This window comes from Ixodes scapularis, unplaced genomic scaffold, assembly GCF_016920785.2.
Source record: "Ixodes scapularis isolate PalLabHiFi unplaced genomic scaffold, ASM1692078v2 PGA_scaffold13__105_contigs__length_92229423, whole genome shotgun sequence".
NCBI classification, from domain to species: Eukaryota; Metazoa; Arthropoda; class Arachnida; order Ixodida; family Ixodidae; genus Ixodes; species Ixodes scapularis.
The window spans coordinates 73,888,899-73,911,541 of NW_024609839.1; the positions used below are offsets into that span (position 1 = coordinate 73,888,899).

At 44.4% G+C, this 22,643-nt stretch overlaps 4 protein-coding genes across 5 annotated transcripts in view; 1 reads left to right on the top strand and 3 right to left on the bottom strand.

Moving 5' to 3' along the window:
• Positions 1 to 10,245, bottom strand: part of LOC8034172 (hsc70-interacting protein) — a 38,840-nt gene extending 28,595 nt beyond the window's left edge. The window contains exons 1-10 of the mRNA XM_029970636.3: positions 10,017 to 10,245; positions 9,837 to 9,926; positions 7,520 to 7,664; positions 4,824 to 4,872; positions 4,649 to 4,727; positions 3,067 to 3,137; positions 2,434 to 2,500; positions 2,243 to 2,327; positions 1,076 to 1,186; positions 251 to 353 (exon numbers count right to left, since the gene is read on the bottom strand). Coding sequence (XP_029826496.2) covers positions 251 to 353; positions 1,076 to 1,186; positions 2,243 to 2,327; positions 2,434 to 2,500; positions 3,067 to 3,137; positions 4,649 to 4,727; positions 4,824 to 4,872; positions 7,520 to 7,664; positions 9,837 to 9,926; positions 10,017 to 10,035 — 819 coding nt within the window. The 5' untranslated portion in view covers positions 10,036 to 10,245. The remainder of the gene's footprint in view (positions 1 to 250; positions 354 to 1,075; positions 1,187 to 2,242; positions 2,328 to 2,433; positions 2,501 to 3,066; positions 3,138 to 4,648; positions 4,728 to 4,823; positions 4,873 to 7,519; positions 7,665 to 9,836; positions 9,927 to 10,016) is intronic.
• The window catches only part of LOC8051012, a gene marked incomplete in the record, with an annotated part of 650,797 nt that overhangs the window by 176,552 nt on the left and 451,602 nt on the right, over positions 1 to 22,643 (bottom strand).
• Positions 10,298 to 16,775, top strand: LOC121835557 (ER membrane protein complex subunit 7-like). Its single transcript, XM_042289955.1, has 4 exons — positions 10,298 to 10,611; positions 11,164 to 11,422; positions 12,588 to 12,668; positions 16,143 to 16,775. The coding sequence occupies exons 1-4, from the start codon at positions 10,391 to 10,393 to the stop codon at positions 16,272 to 16,274; spliced, it is 693 nt and encodes a 230-aa protein (XP_042145889.1). The 5' UTR covers positions 10,298 to 10,390; the 3' UTR covers positions 16,275 to 16,775.
• The window catches only part of LOC8051624 (sorting nexin-25), a 49,621-nt gene continuing 48,052 nt past the window's right edge, over positions 21,075 to 22,643 (bottom strand). For both annotated transcript variants that reach the window (XM_029970665.4, XM_029970651.2), the window contains exon 22: positions 21,075 to 22,049. In XM_029970665.4, the coding sequence (XP_029826525.2) occupies positions 21,996 to 22,049 (54 nt within the window). In that variant the 3' untranslated portion in view covers positions 21,075 to 21,995. The remainder of the gene's footprint in view (positions 22,050 to 22,643) is intronic.

The window sequence follows — 22,643 nt, forward strand, 5'->3', positions numbered from 1 at the left end:
TAACGTTTGTCAAAAAATGCAAAAAGTGTACCCGTGTCATTGCACGAACGATGGCCCAAACCTGCATCGACACCCCACCAACCTTCTTCACCGCACTACCCTCCATGATGACGCACGCAGTCTCCACCCACTGGAATAGCTTGTCTGTCCTTCGATCCAATCTCTCATTGAACTGTGCAAGCGTGACCCAGCGCTCGGCTATGACCAAGACTGAAATCACCGTAAGGGTAAAAAGAACAACAAAACTCACGTTCGGCATCACCTCCTTGAGCCACTCGTTGGCCTCGTCCGTGTAGTCCAGCTTGCAGGCCATGGCAAGATCCTTGGCCGCTTCTTCCCAGTTCCCAAGCAGCCTGGAAGCATAGAAGACAGGCAACATCAGCTTCCAGAAAGAGACTCACTTAATATGTGTCTGACTGCGCACAATGAGCGATTCATTGATGGTTCATTTTAATGCAACCATAAACAGCACTACGCCCCATGTCACAGGCTGCACGCAGCCCTATTAGAGACCCAGGTGCACACTCACACAATGATGGCAAAGTCACATTGGCGAATTAAAAGCAAACCAGGAAAGTTTAGCATTAGGTGAGCATGAGATTCCTCAAATTACACTAATAAAATCGCTGTCTCCAAACTATGGTGCCTGGAACAAGTTTTTGACGGGTGCGTCTACCACCCTATTTCATCCATGCTTCTAAGCTCCACCCGAAGCGGAAACAAATTGCGCCGCAAAAGCCGGCGTGTCGTGCTGTCTGATATCATGATCCCAGCTGCCGGTTGTGGCGGCGAGCAGACGCAACGGCCGCTGTTGTTGCAGAGTTTCGTCTCCCGTCTCCTTTGGTTTTCCCGTTGAACGTCTGGCCGCAAACCGGGCTGCAACAAAACAGGCGTCCGCCTGTTTTATTGCAGCCCGAAGTCACGGCAGCTCGATTTCTGCCGTGACTTCGTCCGGCCGAAATCGAGAGACCACAAGCGAAGACGTCTTCCAGGCACCTTATCAAAACCGGCTGTGTGCCAGCCATTACAAGAAAGGTGGTCAGACAGCAGCCTCTTGGACCACGGTCCATCCCACCTGTTGGCTCGTCCCCTGATCTTGTAGGCCAGGGGCTGGTCCGGGTTCAACTCCAGTGCCCGGTTGGCGTCCCTGATGGCAGCGTTGGGTTTCTCCAGTTTCAGCAGGACACTGCAAAAAGAGTATCGGGAACAGCTCGTTCTCTGGAATACTTTTCCTGCAGCGAGTTTCATTTGCACATATAAAAACGCAAAAGGCACTCGCAAGGAGACAGAGCTGTATTCGGCACCAACTATTTTTGCCAAGCTGTCAAAGTTAGCGTAGCTTCCAGAGCTGGGACCTCACACTGCTGAGGGAGCAAGTGGCTAGGTCTTGTGCCTCATTCGCACGCGCAAGTTGCTCCGAGAGCGCTTGAGTACTGTAGAAGCTACGCTAGCCTTGACAATGCAGCACAAAATAGGTGATGCCAAGTATAGGTAGTCAGTAAACATAGCAAACAAGAACTGCCAATTCCTCTTTTTCGTTAGCCCCTATTATTTTTATCATAAAGTCCATTGCAGTAGTATTTATTCTCTTAGGTAATGAGAATGAGACTTGCTATAACTGTTACCCTAGATGCAAGTTCCAAACCTTAAGATACAGTAAGGTGAAGAAAGCAGGAGTGAAAAGACTCAGTCTGCAGGCGAGTTGGTCTAAGCATGTCGTTTAACACTTGAGACTGTGGTGAAGAAAATAAAGAACTTTTGGTTTATTGTTTGTTCTGTCTTGCCTGAAACAAACGCGTTCGAGACATTCCCTCTTGTGTCTGTTCCTTCGACTAAAAGTTCTTCATTTTCTTCACCACCCTCTTGAGTGCTAAACAACATGAAAGCAAGAGTATCTACATGTCTTTGTTATTCCATTCCGTAATGAACAAGCCTAAACCTCAGTTTGTATCGTTCAGCTTTCATTTCTGTCCTGCACCATTTGTCTCTCCGGACAAAAAATACAATCAGAAATGTGCAAGAAACCAGACTAAAGAGAGTAGCTTTTTTGAATGCGCTACTCTGCTGCACTTTCACTTGTGTCTAAGCACAGACAATTGAACCTGCGTGACTTTACACCGATCCATCTCCGTCTGGAACAGTTGATGACAAATGCCATTTCTATCTTCCACAACTAAATGCCAGGAACAGCAAACCCGATGCAGTATGGCACATCCTTGGGGAAGGCAGCAAGCAGACTCACTTGGCACGCTTGGCAAAAAGAACGGCACCGGACGGGTTTTTCAAAATGGCCTCCGTCCACAGCTTTATCGACTCCTCCAGTTTCCCTGGGAAAGTATGATGGACAGAACTTTCACCTCCTCATTCCTAAAGCAGATGTCAAGCTCCCCCCTCCCCCACCCCCAAAACAAAAAGAGGGCAGCCAGTACTGACCTTCATTTTGAAGCTCCATTGCTTGGGACCTCTTTTCAGAGCTCTCTTCCAGCATCTCGTCCGTCACCTGAAAGGAAGCCACATAATTTACCCCAAAAATAAAACCAGCGCAGGATACAACACAGCACCCCTAAAAGCTAGTAAAACTTAAAAATAGGGCCTTCTGAAGTATGAAAAAAGAGCCCGTCGGAGCAGTAGATGTTCATCAAAGATCCACCTGTTAAAATGGATCGTGGGGCAGTAATAGCCTCTAGAACTAGCATCAAAACAAAGGGTCGACTCGAGCATCCATGCTTCACCTGGCCACACGAGATATTGAATACAACATGAAGGACTTCATTAATGGCTGTCGGTGGCTTTGTTCACTAGTGCATACTACGCATACTAGTACTATTTGCAGACTAGATGCCCAAGGCTGCACGTGGTATAAGGATTCAAACAAAGGTGCCAGTGTATTGAGGGACCAAAAAAGTCACCATCTTTGACATGGCACTAGAACAAGTAAGGTTAGTAGGAAATTGTAAGTGATATGAAAAAAAATGACCGATTCATTCCTTATACGTTTACTGGCCCACGGGAGACTGGCCCACAGGGCTCAAGTTGCGAAGCAATGTGTCGTAATGGCTCACTAACCTCGATGCTAGCATCACCATTTTCGAAGGGCGGTTCATTGTCCGGCTCGATCACGCCGGTGTTGTCCAGCTCTGAAAAGGCACAAAGACAAACAAACGAAAAATCAGACATTTTGGATTTGAAGAGCAAAAGGCATAAGAAAGACCAACGGAATAAGAAGGAGCAAACAACTTTCAGCCTTTCCACTCTGGTGAAGAAGGAAGACCAGTGAAGCTCTATTATGGTGGGAATGAAGTAATGGCCGGCCGAAAGTCGGCAAGCCAGAGTGGAAAGGCTGGAAAGGTTGCCGCCATCTACGAGCAATGGCGGCAACCAGACAACCGGCAAGGCAGTTGCCTGGTTGCTGCCGTCGCTCATAGATGGCGGTAGCTGTCCGGAGTGTTGTGTCGGCATTTCTTTGCTGGCGGACACGATCCTGGGAAAATTAGCCCTTAACAGCTCCACTGTAAAAATAATATTACTGATGAGTAAACAAACAAAGAAGCAAATAAGGGATGCGGTACAATAAGGTGCACCATTCGAAGTCACCACATGCGTAAAGACGGAGAGAGAGACAGCTTAAACCTCTTTTCAACCAAAATAAATATGCAGTACCGTAGAATACCACGCAACTGACAAATCTACACTAAGCGCCCATTCCCAAATTTTTTAGAACTGAGAAAATATGCACAGTATATTTATATGTAAAATTGCTGACTAGACAAGCACCCAGCCCTAATTTTTTCGCGATTGTCTCCAAAATTTGAGTGGGCGCTTGCCCGGTATTTTACGGTAGTTAGCACGTCACGTCACATGATTTCTGCACCTAAGAAAAAACACAGCATTGAACGTCAATATATCAAAGCTTTCGTCCCGACTTGTGGTTCCAGAGACTGTGCCGTAAAATTAAAGAATAAAGAGAAAGCAACAAAAATAGTTGCACCAATAGGGAGTTTTGGACGGTGCATAGTATGACCTGTATCAATTCTACTCGCCTCATACTACATTATACAGTTCCTTGACACTCACTTCACTGGACTATGTCCTTATCATTTAGCTATAAGAAACAAAATTTCAAACTAACTTGCATCGGGGCAATGATTGAATGAGAGCACAAACCCCAATCTACTGAAAGTTTTAACGTGAAACAAAACACATGAAGTAATTGAAGATATACTTCTTTGGGGCATCTTGAGAGTCGACAACTGACACCAGCTACGTGCCACGTCTTCTAGTTGATGTCCGATTCGAGACCAAGTTGATCCGCTAAAGAGCTTCTCTTTTATTTATGTCATAACCAAGAGATCATTCCGACAGTCACCTTCTGCGGGCAGTCATCTTTGTCTACCGGGCCGTGAAATGCATCCAGACCATGTGCAATACCTCTCTTCCCAAGGATCTAAGATGCCACAGACAGTGACTCGACAGCTTTGTCAGAGTTATAAATGCCAGAAAGCTGCATATGAGTATGTCAATGTATGTGTAGCAGACAACTTGCTAAAACCCTTAGCAGTTAGAGCACTAGGACAAATGCTCGAGTAACTTATTTGTTAACTTATGAACTAGCAAGTTCTTAGGTTGGTCACACGGACACGGTTCTTACCAACATCGCTCTCCTCGCTTTCCGGTGTCTCGGGCTCAGTGTCTTCGGGAGTCGAACCGTCTGCCGCGGGCACATCTTCCTGCAAGTTCGTCGTCCGTTTGGTCGTTAAGTTGAGATTACATTGTTTTCAGGCCTCCGCTCGCAATGAAACATGAGTTTACAAACGAGTCCTTGCCTTGGGCGTAGGCTTCGGTTGAGGTGGCAGGGGAATTCGGGCACCGAGGCTGTAGATGAAAGAGAAAGCGCCAGCCACATGAGGTCGTCGACCGGACCAGCTAATCACTGCGAAAGCGTAAGGGCACGAATGCCCCACTCCAAAGGCTGCGCAGCCTAAATCTAAACTTCGCAAACAGTAAGTGTATTCTGAACTGCATTCAGATTAACCACCTGTGTGTAACTGAATGGTGCTCAGCCATAAGTATGGTGTGTGAACCACGCCTTTGACTGATGCATTCGGCATCCTATAGTGCCCATGCATCAAAACTGGTCCCGAAGAGGCAACAAACCCTTAGACAGGAGCCAGTGTCCCATATCGTCGGACGTCACAATACTGGCAAACGGTTGTAACACTTCCAGCAAAAATTATGATTAAACGCAACCTTTGCCATCATTGTGGCGTCCCTACTCAAGGGCTGCTTAAAGGGATTGTCCGGTCAAACTTTGTGTTCGAGAAAACAATTGAATATCATTGTTATTGCCTCTAAATGCATCGTCCGTGCAATATCTGAATTTTATATGACATTCTGCATCAGTAATAAAATTTTAAACTGCCCCCATTGCATCCTAGCATAAACGGTGCTTTCATTGAAGCTCTGACGTCATATAACGCAAAGCGAGCATTTCAGTCTCGTCATTTGCCTGCGAGTGAATGCTGTAGGGTGCTTCATTTTCGTTGTTGTGCTCGACTTGTTTCGTGAATGGGTGAGAATTTGTTGCACGGTTGGGTGCCACAATCACTGGGCAGCACCTGCGACCCTCGAGACGTGCGGCGACGAGCAAAATAGATTCTCGCTGTGCGTAGGGAGCACTGGGTTCTCGTTAAGATCGAGATCCCGCTTATGCAGCAATAATTTCACAGAAGAGAGCTACGAGCTGAACTCTAAGGAGACAGAAGGCTCGTAAGCTGAGGTGTGATGTTGTGCCAACAATATTCAACTACGTCCACCCACTCCTCGCCCAAATCGGATCAATCAATTTGATTATGCAGCGAGACCGAAACCAACAGCTAGGCCATCTTGAAACAATGCCAAAAGTTATATTTAGCATGCGTGCAGCCCGATTCTGTTTGACCCGCGAGTGAAAATGGAGCACGGCTACGATTCACCAAGATCGTCCAAGTCAAGTGACAATCTGGAAATGTTACATGCATTTTCAATGATTCACCGTTTGGCTTCGACACGCGGGCATCGCCTCCAATTACAACAACCTCCGAGGAAACGACCCACAGCCGCATCACTGATCCAGTGCATCCGCCGATATGTGGACCCAGACGCCGCTTCAGAGGCAAACTCTGCATCCTTCTCTTTGCAAGTGTTCCTCGTCCGATCGGTGGCCGTCGCAGTTGTGTATGCGCAAAACGGCATACATTTGCTCGAAGCTAACGGCTGTTTACGAGTAATATCCTGCTAAACGGCGCAAATTTTTTTGCATAAGCTTGGGGACTGCATTACAAGAAACATAGTTCAGTAGGGTACAGCCTAGGAGACTATATAATTCGAAGCAAAATGCGAGACATCCGTCGACCAACGCTTGTTATCCCTACCATCTGACAGTTCTCTGCGTTATGCGACGTCATGCAGCAGCTACGGACGTCAACCATGGACCCTGGCGAAATTCAGGGTGGAGTTTTGTACACATGCTCATGAAAGGCTTAATTAATATGGGGACATCATATATCAAAATAAGAAAGACGTTTGTCTATACGAAGGCTCCCTCGACTTAACGAGCGGCAAAACTTGAGTACCTCCAACTTCGACCGGACAATCCCTTTAAGCTAGCACCACTTTAATGAAAGCACCTCTATCCTTGCCCTACCTTTCTCTTCGTCGAAAGATATCCCGTCCATGCTTGTTCCATAAGATATATCACTCTAACCCTACTCCCTGCCAAGCACTATTTTCTGAACCATTTTAGATATCATCACGCACCGATCATCAATTAAAAGTTGGGATCCCTCATTGCAGCACATCTACCTTCAATGCCCCTTTTTTGCCTCAAACCTCGATTCACTGGAACCGCCTCTTCGAAGCCATTGTCACAATCACTGCCTCGGATAAATTTAAGATTACCATTATACTAACCTGTTACATAATGTTTAGTAGTAACCTTTTTGCATTTTTTGGCTTTTCATTGTCTTTTGTTTTATTCCATGTACAGTGCCATTACTAACGTGTTAAATGATGTTTAGTAGTTATTTTGTGCATTTTTTACGCTTTGATTGTTATTTGCTTTGTACTACTTACTGTGCCCCACTCGTCTCTGTAATGCCTTCGGGCCCTGAGAGACATAATAAATGAAATAAAAGAAATGAAATGAAAAGTTGCGGCGGTCTGTCAAGCTGAAGAGCGACCTACAACAGAGTGGGCGTTTACACCCCCCCCCCCTCATGTCCGCCCGCCTTCACTCCGGTGCCGCTGCCAGGATCGTGGCAGGCAACAAAGTAGCGCAAGCGCCACACCATCAGGTGAAAATCGAGGGGCTGAAACCGATGGCGTGGTAGACGCACCGGACACTTGTTACGGGCACCGTGTCCGAAGGTCGTTAAAGAACCGTCCATGCAACCGCAATAAAATATGGCGTCTGGGAGTCACCACCAGAAGCGGTGGCGTACCCTTACGCGACACCATCCGATTCGACCACGAGGCGCCCCACCTTTCCAGGTAGTTCTTGAAGAAAGCCAGCTCCTGTTTGTGCAGCACCTCTGGCTTGTGCCTGCAGAGCTCCACGAAGGCCTGCAACTGCAGCAGCTGTTCCTTTTCCATGCTTTCCATGGTCCCAATATGTGCGTGTACCCTACCTAGAAACGGTCGACATACAAAGCAACTTACGCCATGTTTTTACGCTCTGCCAATACTTTCTACTCTCTGTTTTTGCACCCCCCTCCAACTGTCTTTTCTCCCTTTTGGTTGTTTTTTCCCATCAGGACAAAACATCTCCTGAAAGAAAAGGCTGACTCTTATGGCACGTTACTGTAGAAAAACATACCATAGAATATTGCGCAACTGCCCGTTCCCAAATTTTTAAGTTCTGAGAAAATGTGCGCAGTACAATTATATGTAAAATGGATGACCGGACAAGCGTCGATCCGTCATTTCTTTTTGGCAATTATCTCCAAATTTTGAGTGGGCGCTTGCCTGGTATTTAACGGAAACAGAACATGAATGAAAGCAAACGATACCAGCACTGTAGCCAGGGAGGAGGCTTATGGGCCTTCAGCACCCCCAAAATCCAGCCGACCCTATAACAGGCATTTTGATCCCCCCTCACCCTCTCCGCACCCCAAGACATGGGCATCACCAGCCCAGCCCCCCCCCCCCCCCCCCCCTCCCTCCCCCACCTCAAGCACCCCCCCCTTTCACCCTCGAAACAGATTCCTGGCTACACCACTGACAAATACCCTGTTCTATAAAGAGTGACGACATTGTGCGCCTCGACCGGAAATGGCTACACACACTTCGCGGGGAGCTCGTGCCAGTTAGTTAATTTAGTGGTGGATTTTGGCTCCCTATCATTCTGCAACGTTCCACTGACAACATAATATTTTACAACAATAGGTGTAAAAAAGTGTCTTTTAAAATGTGTCGCTAGTGTAGGGCGTCTGTCGTCGATACCGCCGAACGCTGAAAAAGCACACCTGCTGCTGTCACGATTAGGTCTTGGGTCCGCTGTGCATGAAGCGGGCGCATTATCACAGAGCTATGCCACAGCTTTCACAGCATATTTTACAGACATTTTATATACCGCATTTTCTACTAAGTTTGCAATAAAATCTGGAAGCCGATAAAAGCTAGCGTGCGATTCACTGAGGCGTGTTTATGGAAGCCTTGCCCTCGCCACCCCCTGTGAACCGGTCGAGAAGCAAAAAGTTGTGTCGTGCGTATAAATTGCCTTAATAGAGTAGCTAGTATGGTTCTGGAAACAAAGCAACGCGTATCCTCGAAATCATGAGCTACACGGGGTGAAGCAGCTTAGCAGTTTTTTGAAACTACAAGAGCAAAGTGTAGAATTCACATGGTGAGCTGACATCACAAGAGTTACTTCATGAGGACCAGTCTCTCAATCTCAATGTTCGAGTAATATTTCTGGCCCTGAACTTAGGGTCCTTTATTTTTAATAGGTTTTCTCTTCCTCCGAGCAAAACGGTACATCACCGACTTCACTACTGAAGAAGCCAAGGCTCTTAGAAAAGTGTTGGGTAGCACTCTCTGCAGCTTCCACAATTTTTTTTTTTTTTTTTTTTGTCTTGGCTAATACGTTTTACAGCAGTCTTCATGCATCAGGTTGGCGGCGAAAAACGCCGGTATCTAAATCAATGCGATGCGTCCTTCAAAAATGTTGCTTGGGGCCTTAACTGCGAATGATAACAAATCTAGACATACTGAGATAAGCGCACCACCTAGATCACACACACACACATAAATATAAAGATTGTAAACGCGGTTCTAGCCATGGCCAAAGCCACATTCTGGGACCGCGTGTTCAAGTAATGGTGACCCACGGTAGGCGTGAAATCAGTCATAAACGCTACACGCCGCTCTAGCTAACGGTTAATATTCAAAACAATCAACACAACTCCCGCGCAATTGAAATTCAAAAATTAGATCGCGTGCACAACATTCTTCGAGGCTAAAGACAAGAGCTTGAATATTACTGCTCGTGATCTGAGCTCGTCAAAATTATGTTGTGACACTGCTTTTGAAACAAAATGATAATTAAAAAATTTGCGGCAGCGTGGTCCTTGAACGAGGATACCGGGGAAAAGAAATTGTTGGAACGCGGTTCCCGTAAACAAGATTACGACGAAGACGCTAAAACCGAGCAACTTCGTCAGAGCCCCGACAGAAGCTAGCGATTTTGAGCTCGAAGTGCTGAAGCGGTGTAATTACGAGGCAGAGATCGGTATGTGCCAAATGTGAACAGCGCAAGCGATGCGTTACAAGAAAGATCGTAGAAAGGAGGTGGGCCTCACGTGTAGTAGCGCAGAATATTCCAGACACGACTCCGCCGCCGCCTTCGCCACTCTCGCTTTGCCAACTTTCCCACACTGCTTTTCCGCTTCCTTGACACCAGCGTTGCCAGCTCACCAGAAGGCGAGCCAGTGAAAGCTTTATCAGTTTAATGCTAAACAGGTTAAATAAAATGTCGTTACCTTGAAACTGAAGTAGCATGAAAGATAAGAGGAAAAGAGTGGACAGCTTGAAGGTCTCAGCTGTTTGTTGTCCACTTTACGAGGAACCTCCTTGGCTTCTTTGCTTGGCATAGTCAACAGTTATAGTCAATACAGAAAGAAAAAAATAAGACATTTCTGGAAATAATGGTATATGTCTGCTCGTCTCCCGTAAATGTTTTACGCTCTCTTCCTTTGTGAACTTCTTTTCGCTTGTTGCTTTTTTTTTTTTCTCCCGTCTAGTTGCCGATACCATCCAAGCCAAGCCTAGCCTAGCCTGTTTGGGGGACTTCTTGTGGTGACTGGATTGAATGGTTGCTCGTTTCCGTGATTCTTGAACAGTTTCCGAAAGAAAGATGGAGTTTTATTCGCAGTATTTCCAGTTCATCTTGCTGGCCGGGATCTACTTACTAGGCCGAAGCGTTTCCTCAGTGGCTGCGATGGACGAAGACGCCGCTGCTGTTTCAGACAGGCACGTCATCGAAGGCAAGGTTGTCCCCCCAGAAGTCGCCAGTCCCGAATGGCTCACATCAACAAGAGTCATCGTGAACGGCGGGGAACAGCTAGGATTTCTCAAGTATGATTCCGAGAATCCTCATAGTTCCGTTCAAGTCTAAAGTGGAAAATATTATCGACCTTGATCCGTATCAGTCCAGCAACTGAGATCAGATTGGGGCAATGGGAGAGCTCAAACATACATTCCTTCAATGCGTAAAAAAAAACAAAATAATAAAAAAAACACTTTCTTTATTTTTTTTTTCTAGAAGGGTAAATTTTTTTTATTTATTTAAACAATCGAACACTTTCTCGTCTTGAGGCAATGGGAAATGTTGTAATTGCTATACATTTCTTGAAACATCTCAAACATAAATGTGTGAATCAGCCTTAAAGGCCGACCTACAAGATCGTCTCCTGCCGGGCAGAAAAGTGGTTTGCTTCCCTCTCTCCGTTCCCTTTCGCACTCTTCTCCTTGCCCAACAGGAGCGGGTCTCTGAGCTACTCCTCGGGGAGAGGAGGACGGTCTCAGTCTTTCTCGAATGGAAAGGAGGAATTGGGGCAGGGTTTCCTCCTTTCTGGCTGCTCGTCGCCTCTAACCGCACATGCGAAAACACTTTCTGGTTTGTTTCAGGAATGACGGCTCTTTTATGGTGCATAACCTCCCGCCCGGGTCCTACGTGGTGGAGGTTGTAAACCCGGACTACATGTACGAGCCGGTCCGCGTGGACATCAACTCCAAGGGGAAGTTCAGGGCTCGTCGCGTCAACTACATCCAGTCCAACCTGATCCAGACCCTCACATACCCGCTGAAGCTCAAAAGCCGCGGACCGTTCCAGTATTTCCAAATCCGGGAGACGTGGAGGGTCACCGACTTCCTCATGAACCCCATGGTGAGCGTCACCGTTGCGGTCTTTCTGCGTCGTACGTCGGGAGATGTCAGCTCTGTTGTTGCGACACCTGTACTGCAGTCTATTCTCTCTTAAATTGCATGGTGAAGGTAACTTCTGTGGTGCTAATTAGAGTTGCTACATAGGCTACGCTCGGAGTATTGGCATTCCACTTCCCGATTTGGTTGTGGGTGCTGCCACGTTGGTGCTTAGTGCAGTACAATCAGCAATGGGCAATAGTTACGATTAGAAAATGTGGCTTCTCGAGCTTTAGATGCGGTGTCTGGATGCTCAGCTGATATAACTTTTCTGTTGCGGACTGTTTTAAAATTTCTGAAGGATGGTTGCTGCGATTTCAGATAAAGCTTCAGATGATTGGCAACATCGATTATGGGAACCAAAATGGCTCTGAAGCGTCCTTACTCTGAAGCCTACTTTGTAGTTCTAGTGCTAGTACAGCAATATGTCTGAGAGATTTCTTTCTTGTGGCAAAGTTGTCTCTGCCATTGCACTGGTGATGTTGCTTCTAGGGATCTTTATACTCGAAGGGGAACTTTCTGTGGCATTTCAGAGGTGACGAGAGAGAGAGAGAGATAGTAGATATATATATATATATATATATAGAGAGAGAGAGAGAGAGAGAGAGAATGTGTGTGTGTGCACACGCGTGTGTGCATGCACACATAATTTTGATCAGCTCTCGAGGAATATGATCACACAGGTGCTTATAGCTCTGACCTCACTGCCACAAAAAGTTGTTCCCAAGTTATATACGGAACATCCTCTAAAAACAGGTACACCGACATTCCACCATAAAGCAGCATTCGTAGCAGTGCCATCCTTTGACTACAGCTAAAATGCTTGCAGACCTCTTTGGGAGCTTGGGGCAAGTTACTGGTGACCTTGGAATTTCAATAAGATTTTGGCATTTTTCTGCATTGTCTGTATTAAGCGGAACCTATTCTTTGCTCTTTTGGCTGAGAGCGCTCTACACACTTGGTTTGATGGGCGTCGTAGCTTGGAATTGGGGTGCGGCATATCCCACATACATGCTGTGCGAGCTAATGCTCTTTGTTCTTCCTCACTTATGTCTCTCGAGTCTGCACACTAAAACGTGCGACTTGTACCCGTGCATTGTTTGCAAACTTTTTTTTTTCTTCCGTCACAGGTGCTTATGATGGTGGTCCCTCTTTTGGTCATCATGGTCTTGCCCAAGCTGATGAATGCTGCAGACCCCGAAACTCAGCGAGTAAGTTGACCGTTTTGTTCTCTTTTACTTCTCGTAGGCTTGACTTTTGCTTATTGCGTATCACAGAGAAGGGGGTAAAATAAGTTAACATATGAGGTTAGGGACCTGTTAATGTAACTTCCATTACAAAAATTTAGAAAATAAGAGAACCATTTGTAAAGCATGGAATGCTTTTTTTATGGAACCCCCTACTCCCAGAAATTTATCCGCTTTAGTCAAAGATAAATTGAATTGGTTCGAAGTTATATAGTACACAAAATCAGGTTGCTTCACACATTATTGGCCACACAAGAAGCATTTTTCTTCTAAACCTAGCAGGAAAATTTAATCTGCTTATACACATTGATAGGCGCCATGCGACACCACGACCTGGACAACTGAAGCAGTTTTCTATTCGAAATAAAACACTTAAATCGTCTTCACTTGACCTGCAGGATCACGAATATCAAAATGATAATTCAGATTGATGTGCGAAGTAGCCACTACAGCACTTTCGAAATAGCTCTGAAGCCCCTCTTTCCCATGTGGTGAGAGGAGAGAACCATAAAATGTTAGACAGAGATCTCAACATCTCCGCACCTTCCGCAAGCCTTACTCGAGCAGTCAAAAATGCCGCACGCGTTCCTTCACAAGTGGCAAGGGAAAGGCAGTTGAAACCATTTTGTATGTTACATCCAGCGGTTGGATTTCGTGTTTTTCTCAAGCCTATTTATTGATGTGCTCCGGTCAAATCCTTGTGATATTCAAATTCATAAAACAAAAATATAATTAAATTCACCTCTAACTTGCTTTTTTTTTTTTTTTTTTAGAACCTCTACGGCCTTCCTTGAATATCAGATCACATGATGTTAATTAATAAAGAATACGTTCTTTGTCACTCCCCGAAGTTTGTGTGTGACCGCTCGTTTTGCTGGCGAGACGGGCAGGAAAGACAAGTCAGATTTTGGCAATCGCTTTCTGTAAACGTTAAAGAACGCATGCAAAGGAAAAAAAAAAATTTTTTTTTAAACAGCATAGATGAAAAAAGAATGTTATAAAACAAATTTGCAAAGAAGAAAAATAATTTTTAGAGCAATGTTACGGCGTAAAACGAATTTGTAGTTCACGCCCGCGGGAGCCGCTGCAGGTCACGTGGTAGACCTGTGCGCCGTCGCGCAGTGCTCATGACTGCTCGAACTCACGCCGCCGCCGCACGCTAAGCGTATTGCGCTGCCGTCTCAACGCGTTTCTCCACGCTGCTTCCGCCGCCGCCGCCTACCGTGCAAGTTCGTCTGCTCTGCGCCGCCGCCATCTGACCGGTGCACAGGTCTATCACGTCTGCTTGCGCTTTTTCAGGGGCTTCCTTTGGGCTCTAAAAGTTACTTATTAATCTTTGTTTTTTGTTGCACTTGAAACAAAGATGAATAAGTAACTTTTAGAAACCTTATGGAGCTTCTGAAAGAGCGCAAGTACCACTTAACAAATAGCAGCCAGTCACGTGACAGGTAGCGACCACTTTTCCGCGGCACCAACTACAAATTGGTATAGCACCATAAATATGGCTCTAAAAATTTTTATTTTTTATTGTAAATTCATTTCATGACTTCCTTTTCCCAACCAGGCTGTTATAAAAAAAGTTATTTTTCCTTTGCATGTTAACTTACATTTGCGTGCTTCCTTTGGTTTCCTGAAGGGAGGGTGAAACATTTTTTTCAAAAAATGAGATAGAGGTTGATTCTAACAATCTTTTATCCTGTGAATTTGAATATCACGTTCGTTTTCCCGAAGTTGTAACTAAACGCGAGAAAACTCGAAAAGCCTCAGACCAGTCGTTATGTTATAAGAGGATCTTTCGGTCGCCAAGCGGGTGTCGCTCGAGGGCTGCGCGTGCAATCTCAAGCTTGCAAGGTATATTTCCCTACACTGGCACCAGTCGTGATGTCTTTTTCTGGCCTTTTTAAAAACAGCAAGAGTGTGCGCACGCACGCATAGCTTTCATAGGCACTGAAGATGCGCGAGAGCGGAGATTTTGAAAACTCCTTTTGTGACGTCACGCTCCAGGAAGGAGGGCCCTCAGCGATACTTTGAAAATGATTTTCTGCCGCGTCCATGCACCAATTAAAAAAATAATGTCAATATTCGTGTTCCTGGAATCAAATGAAGAAAATTTAAAAAGCAACTCTACTTAATTTTTGTTTTTGAAAAAACAATGCAGTCCTTTTCAGTATCACCTAGGGAGACCGTACGTCAAATATTATGACATAGGAGCTCTGTCTAAATGTTTCTGAAACGGTCCGGCAAACTTTGCAGCTCGCCAAGTTGCCAAATTCGGCTGACTCAAGCGGGCGAATTGAGGCGCAACCAACAGCGCAGTCAAGGCTACGGCATAAGCGTAGCCAACATTGAGTTAAACGTCATCACCATTGCCCCCTTTTACTTGTTTTTACTTTTCCGGCCAAGCGTAATGGGCAACATCACAAACCTTTCTTCTCGGCGCGCCTGCGCAGCGCGCTTTTTGAGAGCTGTCCTGCCGCTCTACCGTGGCCCCGCCGTTACCCACGTCACTACTGCCGTCGTCGCATCACCGTTTGTGATAATTGTCTCTCGTAGTTTCATCCACACTAGGGACACTACATGCGCAGACTTATGCCGCAGTTGTTCAGACATAAAGAGTCGTACACACAAAAACGTGGTGAAGAGTGCGGTACAGACGACACTTGCACCTGGCACACGCCCTCCCCTATCCCGCCCGTCATTGCATAGAGGATCACGTGACATCTCGTACCACATGATAGCCATGTTGCTGGATGGAGCCGAAGTTTCGGTTTCTGCTCGTGTTTAAAATTAGATTTAAAAATATATATCCCATTTTTCGCGAAGCAAATGATGTAGTATTTTTTACTAGGGCTTTTTAATGTAAAATCACTCATCTTCCCGAAATCTTCACAATTGAGTGCAGTTGCCCTTTAAGCGAGTTTTCTCAAATACAAAAACCGCTTCAGCTTCCTTTGAACCACTGTTGCCATAGTAGTTCACCAGGAGCTGCCATTTTGTGTCAAAGATGTCTCAATGATAATAATGCAATTAAATGCAAAGGTGCAAACGGGCTGGACAAGAATGACAAAAATAATCCCTGTAGAAGGGAAACAAGGGTGAAAAAAGAGAGACAGAAATCTCCAAACACAGCGAGGTAACTGGTGCACGACTGAAAAAATCCATTTGGTTCTGGTATCGAACCAGGGAGCTCTCCATTTCCAGTGGAGTGCTCTACCAACTGAACTGAGCGCTTCATTGGAAGTGGAGAGGTCCTTGGTTCAATACCAAGACCAGGCAGATTTTTTTTCTACCAAGCACAAGTCACCTAGCTGTGTTTGGAGATTCTGTTTGTCCTTTGTCCCCCGTGTTTCCCTTCTCTAGGGATTATTTTCTTCATGTCTGTCAACATGGGCTGGTTTCAAGCACCGTTTGAAATTTTCCTCTCTGATCTACCTGCAGGAAATGAACCAGATGCAGATGCCGAAGTACGACATGCCAGAACTCTCGGAGATGATGACGTCGCTCTTCACCGGCGGTAACAGGAGACAACAGGTCGCCAAGACGGCCCGGGTGGCAAAGAAGCGTCAATAATCCGTGAAAGACGGAGATGCACCTCCGTCGTCGAGCAACCATGGACACTCTAGGCATCTCAGCATCGCCAGCAGTCACTGTTGTTTTTGTTGTGTTTGCACTAAGACCACGAGCAAATGTTGTAACAGTATGGTGGCAGAACCGGTTGTTTTTACTTTAGACTGTTGTTGACTTGTACATGCAAGCCTCTTGCGTTTGTTGACCTGCACGTGTGAGTCTCTTTTGCGTTTGCCTGGATCACTCGAGCGGTTCACGTGTACAGATTCCTCCTTAGAAGGGAACACTGCATCTATGTCCATCTTATGCTTAGCATCCAGTTTTCTCGGAGGCAGGGAAAAGCAAGTTTTCTTAACCTGTTGGCCGTGCTATCCCCCACCCATTCCTTTAATCAAACTTGCTAAATTAAGCCTGGTGCCCAGCAGAAGAGGGGGGCAGAAAATATATATGTGTAAGATTTAAGATGTATATACAATTTTTCAATAAAGGAAACCTGTTCATTTATGTTCAGTGCAGAATGTCATACTTTGGGTGCTTCAAGAGCCAGCTTTGTCAACGTGTAGACAAAAAAAGTCAAACTGCTCTTTGCATAGTTCTAGTACGGTTTAACATATTACCCGCACAATATAACTATTTTAGATTACTAATGTAATCTAAAATAATGTCCCTCGCTATAAATCAAGTAAAAAGATGAGCACATTATCTGGTTTACTTGAAATTGTGCAGACGAAAAAACAACTGGCGTGATCCGACTTCTGGCAGCAAATGGCAGTTGCAACCAATATCTTGACTTTCTTTTCACGGAATCCTAAGGAAAGACACTTATACCTTAGAGGCTGACAAGGGAATGTCAGTCAGATATGGTCACTGATACAATGAGAACCAGGGACGTAGCCAGGACTTTCTTTTGGGGGGGGGGGGGGGCTGCCCATGACAATGTTGTATGAGGGAGAAAGGGGAGAGGTGGCCCCAGCAAAATGGAAGATTTTGAGGGAGTCTGGGCCCCATGGGCCGCCGCCCCCCCCCCCCCCCCCCCCCCCCCCCCCCCCCCACTGGCTACATATCTGATGAAAATAGTGGGGCATGTATTTCAACTACCCCACCTCCAGCAAGTGCTCCATGCCTTTTACCTTGCTTCGGTTGTGCGTGTGCACTCGAGATGCCGAAACACTGGTGAGGGTGGGAGCGTAGGAGGCTCAAGTTGGAGGTGAGACAACTGGAGCAGAGCTGAAAACTGCTAATTAGTAGGACGAGTTACTTTGAAAGTGATATTAAGTCTGTACTGGACTGCATCCGTGAGAAGACTTCACACATATGGGTCTTGCAGCTCGGTTGCAGTTTTATCTTGATGCACAAGATGGGTGTGCACTTGAAAGGATGTCCATCACATGTACTACCAGCGATTTAATTTTGAAAATTTTACTGGTAAGTACAATTGTTTAATCAGAAGTCGCAAATTTCTTTGCTTCTTTTCGATACCTGTATGTGCAACACACTGTTCTGGAGGGGAGATTTTCCGTCAAGCATGTAGCTCTTTGTGGCAAAGCGGGATGTGCGGGAACGCGAGTCCTGCTTCTCTGCGGTGCACGGCGAGGGGGACACTATATGGCAGAGTGTCGAACCGGAATCAAACCGTTATTTTTAGCCAAACCGAAATCTTTGCTGCCATCTTGGAACTGAACCGGAAAAGATACGACAGTAACCGGTTCAAAACGGTTCACGGCAATTGTTTTATTTATTACAAAATGAATGTTTGAGAAATAAAAATTGGCAGCTATATTTCTATGAAGCGATCAAATTGTCATATACCGAATTGCAGGCACGTATTCGGGGGAGGGGGGGGGTAAACCTAGGTTATTATTAGGTAACTTGGTTTAAGGTTTCTGATATCTTATTCAATTTCAGCTATATCTGCTCTAAAACCCAATAAAAGATCCTGGCAGTTTACTTCTATGTCAATAGGCTGAATAATTGGCTGACCTATTGTGTAGCATCGATCAAAAGTCGGCAAAACAATCTGTAGCCTCTGGAGCGGATGAAAAATACTTAGCGTTTCCCTCAGAACAATCCCGCAGCAAAATTTCATGTGCATTGTTCAGTGTGCTATTTTGAAACCTTCCAGATAATTTTGTGGTGGAGGTTCAGATTGCACACTACATCAAGATGTCGAGTGCAGTAAGGCGTTGTGATTGGGATTATATTTAGAAGCATACCATTTGTTACCTCTGCGCATTTCGTGTATTTGCCTTTAGATCTATTGAGTGTGCTCACAGTCCTCCTTGGCATACCCTGCGACCCGGTGTCTCGGACCGCCAATCAGCAAACAAAAAAGCATGTTTCCGCAGACAGCTGGTGTTTTCGAGTGTCGTCCTCCCGTGTCAGTCTCAAGCAGTTATGTGAACTTCATACAGTCAAATGGATTGATGATAATAAAAATATATTTAATTATTGGCTGAAGATTTGAGAACATAAAGTTCCAATCAACTTAACTCTTTCCCTACCATGGACGACCTGGGTTCGTCCACACTGTTTGTACCGCTCCCCCCCGACGACGAGCTGGGCTCGTCCACGCTACCATAGACGAACTGGGCTATACTCCGTTTCACCTTATGTTGTACAGCAGCGAAGGCTAGAAGCGCGAGCTCATAGCGCTGGCAGCTGCCCTTGGTGCACGGGAGCTTGTGCCGCCGAGATGTGCCCTAGAACAAGGAGCATGCGCTTGTAGCCTTTCCTGCGGTACAACACAAGGTGGAACAGAGTATAGGGCACATAAAAAAAATCGGTATTTTCAAATCTTTTTTTTTTTAGTTTTCGCGGTAGGCAAAGGGTCAAAGACATATATCGTAAGTACATGCACCCCCAAATTATCTGAAATGTGTTCTGCAAATCTTTTAAGCATGATTTGTGAGAGCCTTAAACAAATTTGTGAGCTTGAAGATGCTTTCAATAATGATGCGTTCCCTGACACATATTTAACTCCTCAAACATGTAGAAGTCTGTTATTGCCTCTTTTACATGATGATCAACAATTTTAGGTCTGTGGGCAGGACAAAAACAAAGACGGGGGCTTGTGAAGGAACTATGACGATTGTGCACGCCACCGCCAGAAAGTGACCAATTAAGTAACTGCAATGTCGAGTAGAGTATGAGGTACTACTTTGTTCTATTTAACAAACAATCAAAAATTTGCAAGGATGATGCTTATTTGCCAATCGAATTGACTACCATTTTGTCAGGAGCAAACCTCAAATGCCAAGCTATGCCAAAAATTTTCACTCGGGTACGCGCTATTTTAGGCCAGATTCAATCCAAGTACGAAGGTGCGTATAGATCAGAGAACAATTTTGATCACATTTTTCTTTACGATTATTGGCCGGCATCATGGTGCCGAGAGTAAACAATGTTGGTCATGAGAAAAAGCGTTGTGATTGCCAGTGTTTTTATAAACAGTAGACTTCATGGGCTTGTCATAAAATTTTTGTGACATTTTGAAAATATTTTTGCTTTCAGCTGAGTTGCGTCGTCATCATATATATTGTGAAACATATTTTATAAACTAGATTCAAGATATATATGGCGAGGAGGCGCCCATTTTATGATCTTATGCACAGCAATTAATTCCCAAGTTCAAGAGCACAAGTTGGATTCAACTTTTAATATTGCGACGCAGTTGTACTAATCACGGGTATTTTAGGTGACCTACCAGACTTATAACCTTTCAAGTAAGTGATATGCGACTGAGGTAAACAAATAGATGATGTCTTATAAACACATTGTCTTGTATGTTAATTTTTTTTTTTTTTTTACTGTTTCCATGAAATCAAACATTGCAATTTACTACTTTTGGTACCTGAAAATATAAGTGGATTGTACAAAGGATAAAAAGCTATGAAGTTTCACATTTCACAGTTGAAATAGTGCCTATTGCCAAAACAATGCGGAAAATATATTCTTAATTTAGCGGTTCAAATCGGCTTGAACCAGTTCAAACCATTATTTTTGTTCCCCAGAACTGAACCGGAGCTGAACCGAAAGTCGCAAACCCAAACCAATAAAAATTTTGGGGACAAGCAACATGTCCAAAATAAAGCATGAAAACTAAGAAGGGTTTCCAAACTTCCGGCTACTGCCAGTGCTCAATATGAAAAGCAAATCTGATAATACTTTATTAAAAATCATGTAAAAAAATATTTAAAAAAAATATTGAAAACATGCACAACTGCTGCAACTAACTCCACCCCACTGAAAATGGAGAGGTCCCTGGTTAGACACCAGGACCAGGCAGATTTTTTTTCGGTCTCGCACTTGTCACCTAGCTGTGTATGGAGTTTGTGTTTGACCTTTGTCTCCCTTGTTCCTCTTTTCCAGGGATTATTATTGTTAACTGTAAGCACACTGAGACCTGACCACGCTAGTTCATCTTTTATTTATTTACTGTAAACGACTTAATTTTCGCAAATCGCCTACAATTCGCCAAAGATAGGTCCTGCAAACAATTCCGGTCAAATGTAAGCACATTGGAATCCATATTGAGATCTCGCCGCATCGTGAAAATTATAACCCGCGCATTATTTCAAAACTTCAGCTTTGACCTACCGTAAAATATCGGACAAGCTCCCACTCAAACTTTGGAGATAATCGAAAAAAAATGGGGGATGGGCGCTTGTCCGGTCATCAATTTTACGCATAAATGTACTGTGCGTATTTTCTCAGATTTTACAAATTTGGTAATGGGAGCTTAATGTGGAATGGGCAAATGCACGGTATTCTACGGTGTATCGCGAAATATTGAGCCCCCGAAAAAAAAGTTGTTTACGGTATTTATTTATTTATACAGTATCTACATCGCTCAGAGAGCATTACAGTAGGGGTTTCTGAATACATAAAAGATGGTTGCATCACACTTGTTAAACACAAGTAAAACATGGTGCTTGAAAACACCAAAACACAAAAAAATTGAAGAACTGTCACAAAAAAAAAAGGAATACAATCAGCAAGCACAGTACAAAGTAAAGACCTAAAAGAACCAAAACGTTACCAGAATGTTGGCTCAAATTCTTCATTTTGGTGAAATGCCCCTTGATGCAAATGGTATAGAAATGGCCTCACTGGCATCTACAAATTTACAATTAGTAATCCACACAAAAATAAATTAATTTAATTTTAATACATTAAGAATTTAAGAGACATATCAATAGATTAATTATTTTTTGCTCTCTTCATGAAAGACCACCCATGCATCATGCATGACACTGCAAGCCACCACTGCACAACACAGTTTCTTCAAAAACTTTGTACAAACATTGCCACTGTTGAGCAGAAGACTGTGTCGCAATCAAACTTTTAACTCGCATACGAGCACAACCAGTGACTTGATGCTTGGCACAAAAGATAAGGTAACAACACCCCACCAAAATGTACATGGAATGCGGTAACCTTGGAAGTTTTTTGACTTGTGCTAAGACCCTGCATAACGACGTAAGGTCATTGTGACCCTGTAGGTACGGTTGTTTTCACACGTTAACTGCACCACTACAAAATTTGCCAGTCTTTGATATGGCTACTCCAGCACATGAAGCCACAAGGCTTTACATACATTTTTTTGTAAGACTTGACACCCTGCTTCAATTAGGGATGATGCACTTTGCAAGTGGTGCTGTTAAGTGCAAGTTAGACTACTTTTGAGAAGACTAGAGACGTGAGGTTCTTGGTTGCAGTGTCCTCTCAGTGGGGTCTGAGTTCTGGAGCAAATTCCAAGAGGAAGGCCCCCAAAAGATCCTGTGAGTAGGGACAAGAGGAAAAGCCTTAAGACTTGAGCACTTGTGCTCAACACTTGTGAGCAAAACAGACTGGAGAGCAAGTGTGTTGATCTGCAAGCAGAGAAGTGCAACTAGAGACAAGAGAAGAAGCAAAAAGATGTAACATCAAGATCAGGACCAAATCAAGCAAATACTACGCCACTAGTAAACACATTATTTGTACTAAACCTATTTCTGTGCAACACTATTAAAGGCATATATGTGAGAGTATAGCTCTGCCAACTCTTTTACTGTTAATAAGCCACACAAGTAGTTCTTATAAAATCTGGTTGTTAGAGAGGGAAAAAAAATTATTTTTTTAAGCCTGTATGTTTTAATAAACTAAAAACTGCCGATTTTAAATGCACATCCAAGTATCTTAATTCTCAATACAAAGAGGAAAATCAGACATAAGGAGCCAAACACTCTTACTATGATTTTTAATTAATGCATATATTGATAGCCAGTCAGTCCTTTAGCGTCATCTGTTGTTTCCATCTTTTAAGAGCTTTACCTGTCCTATTCGCTTCCCTGGCCCGTTAGTACCGTCCTTAGTCTAAAACACTAAACCATG

What these genes read in the sequence shown, in the direction of transcription:
- LOC121835557 (XM_042289955.1), top strand. Translation starts at nt 10,391, where the DNA reads ATGGAGTTTTATTCGCAGTATTTCCAGTTCATCTTGCTGGCCGGGATC. An exon ending in GAACAGCTAGGATTTCTCAA is followed by an intron (nt 10,612 to 11,163) that starts GTATGATTCCGA and finishes GGTTTGTTTCAG; the next exon opens with GAATGACGGCTCTTTTATGG. An exon ending in CAGACCCCGAAACTCAGCGA is followed by an intron (nt 12,669 to 16,142) that starts GTAAGTTGACCG and finishes ATCTACCTGCAG; the next exon opens with GAAATGAACCAGATGCAGAT.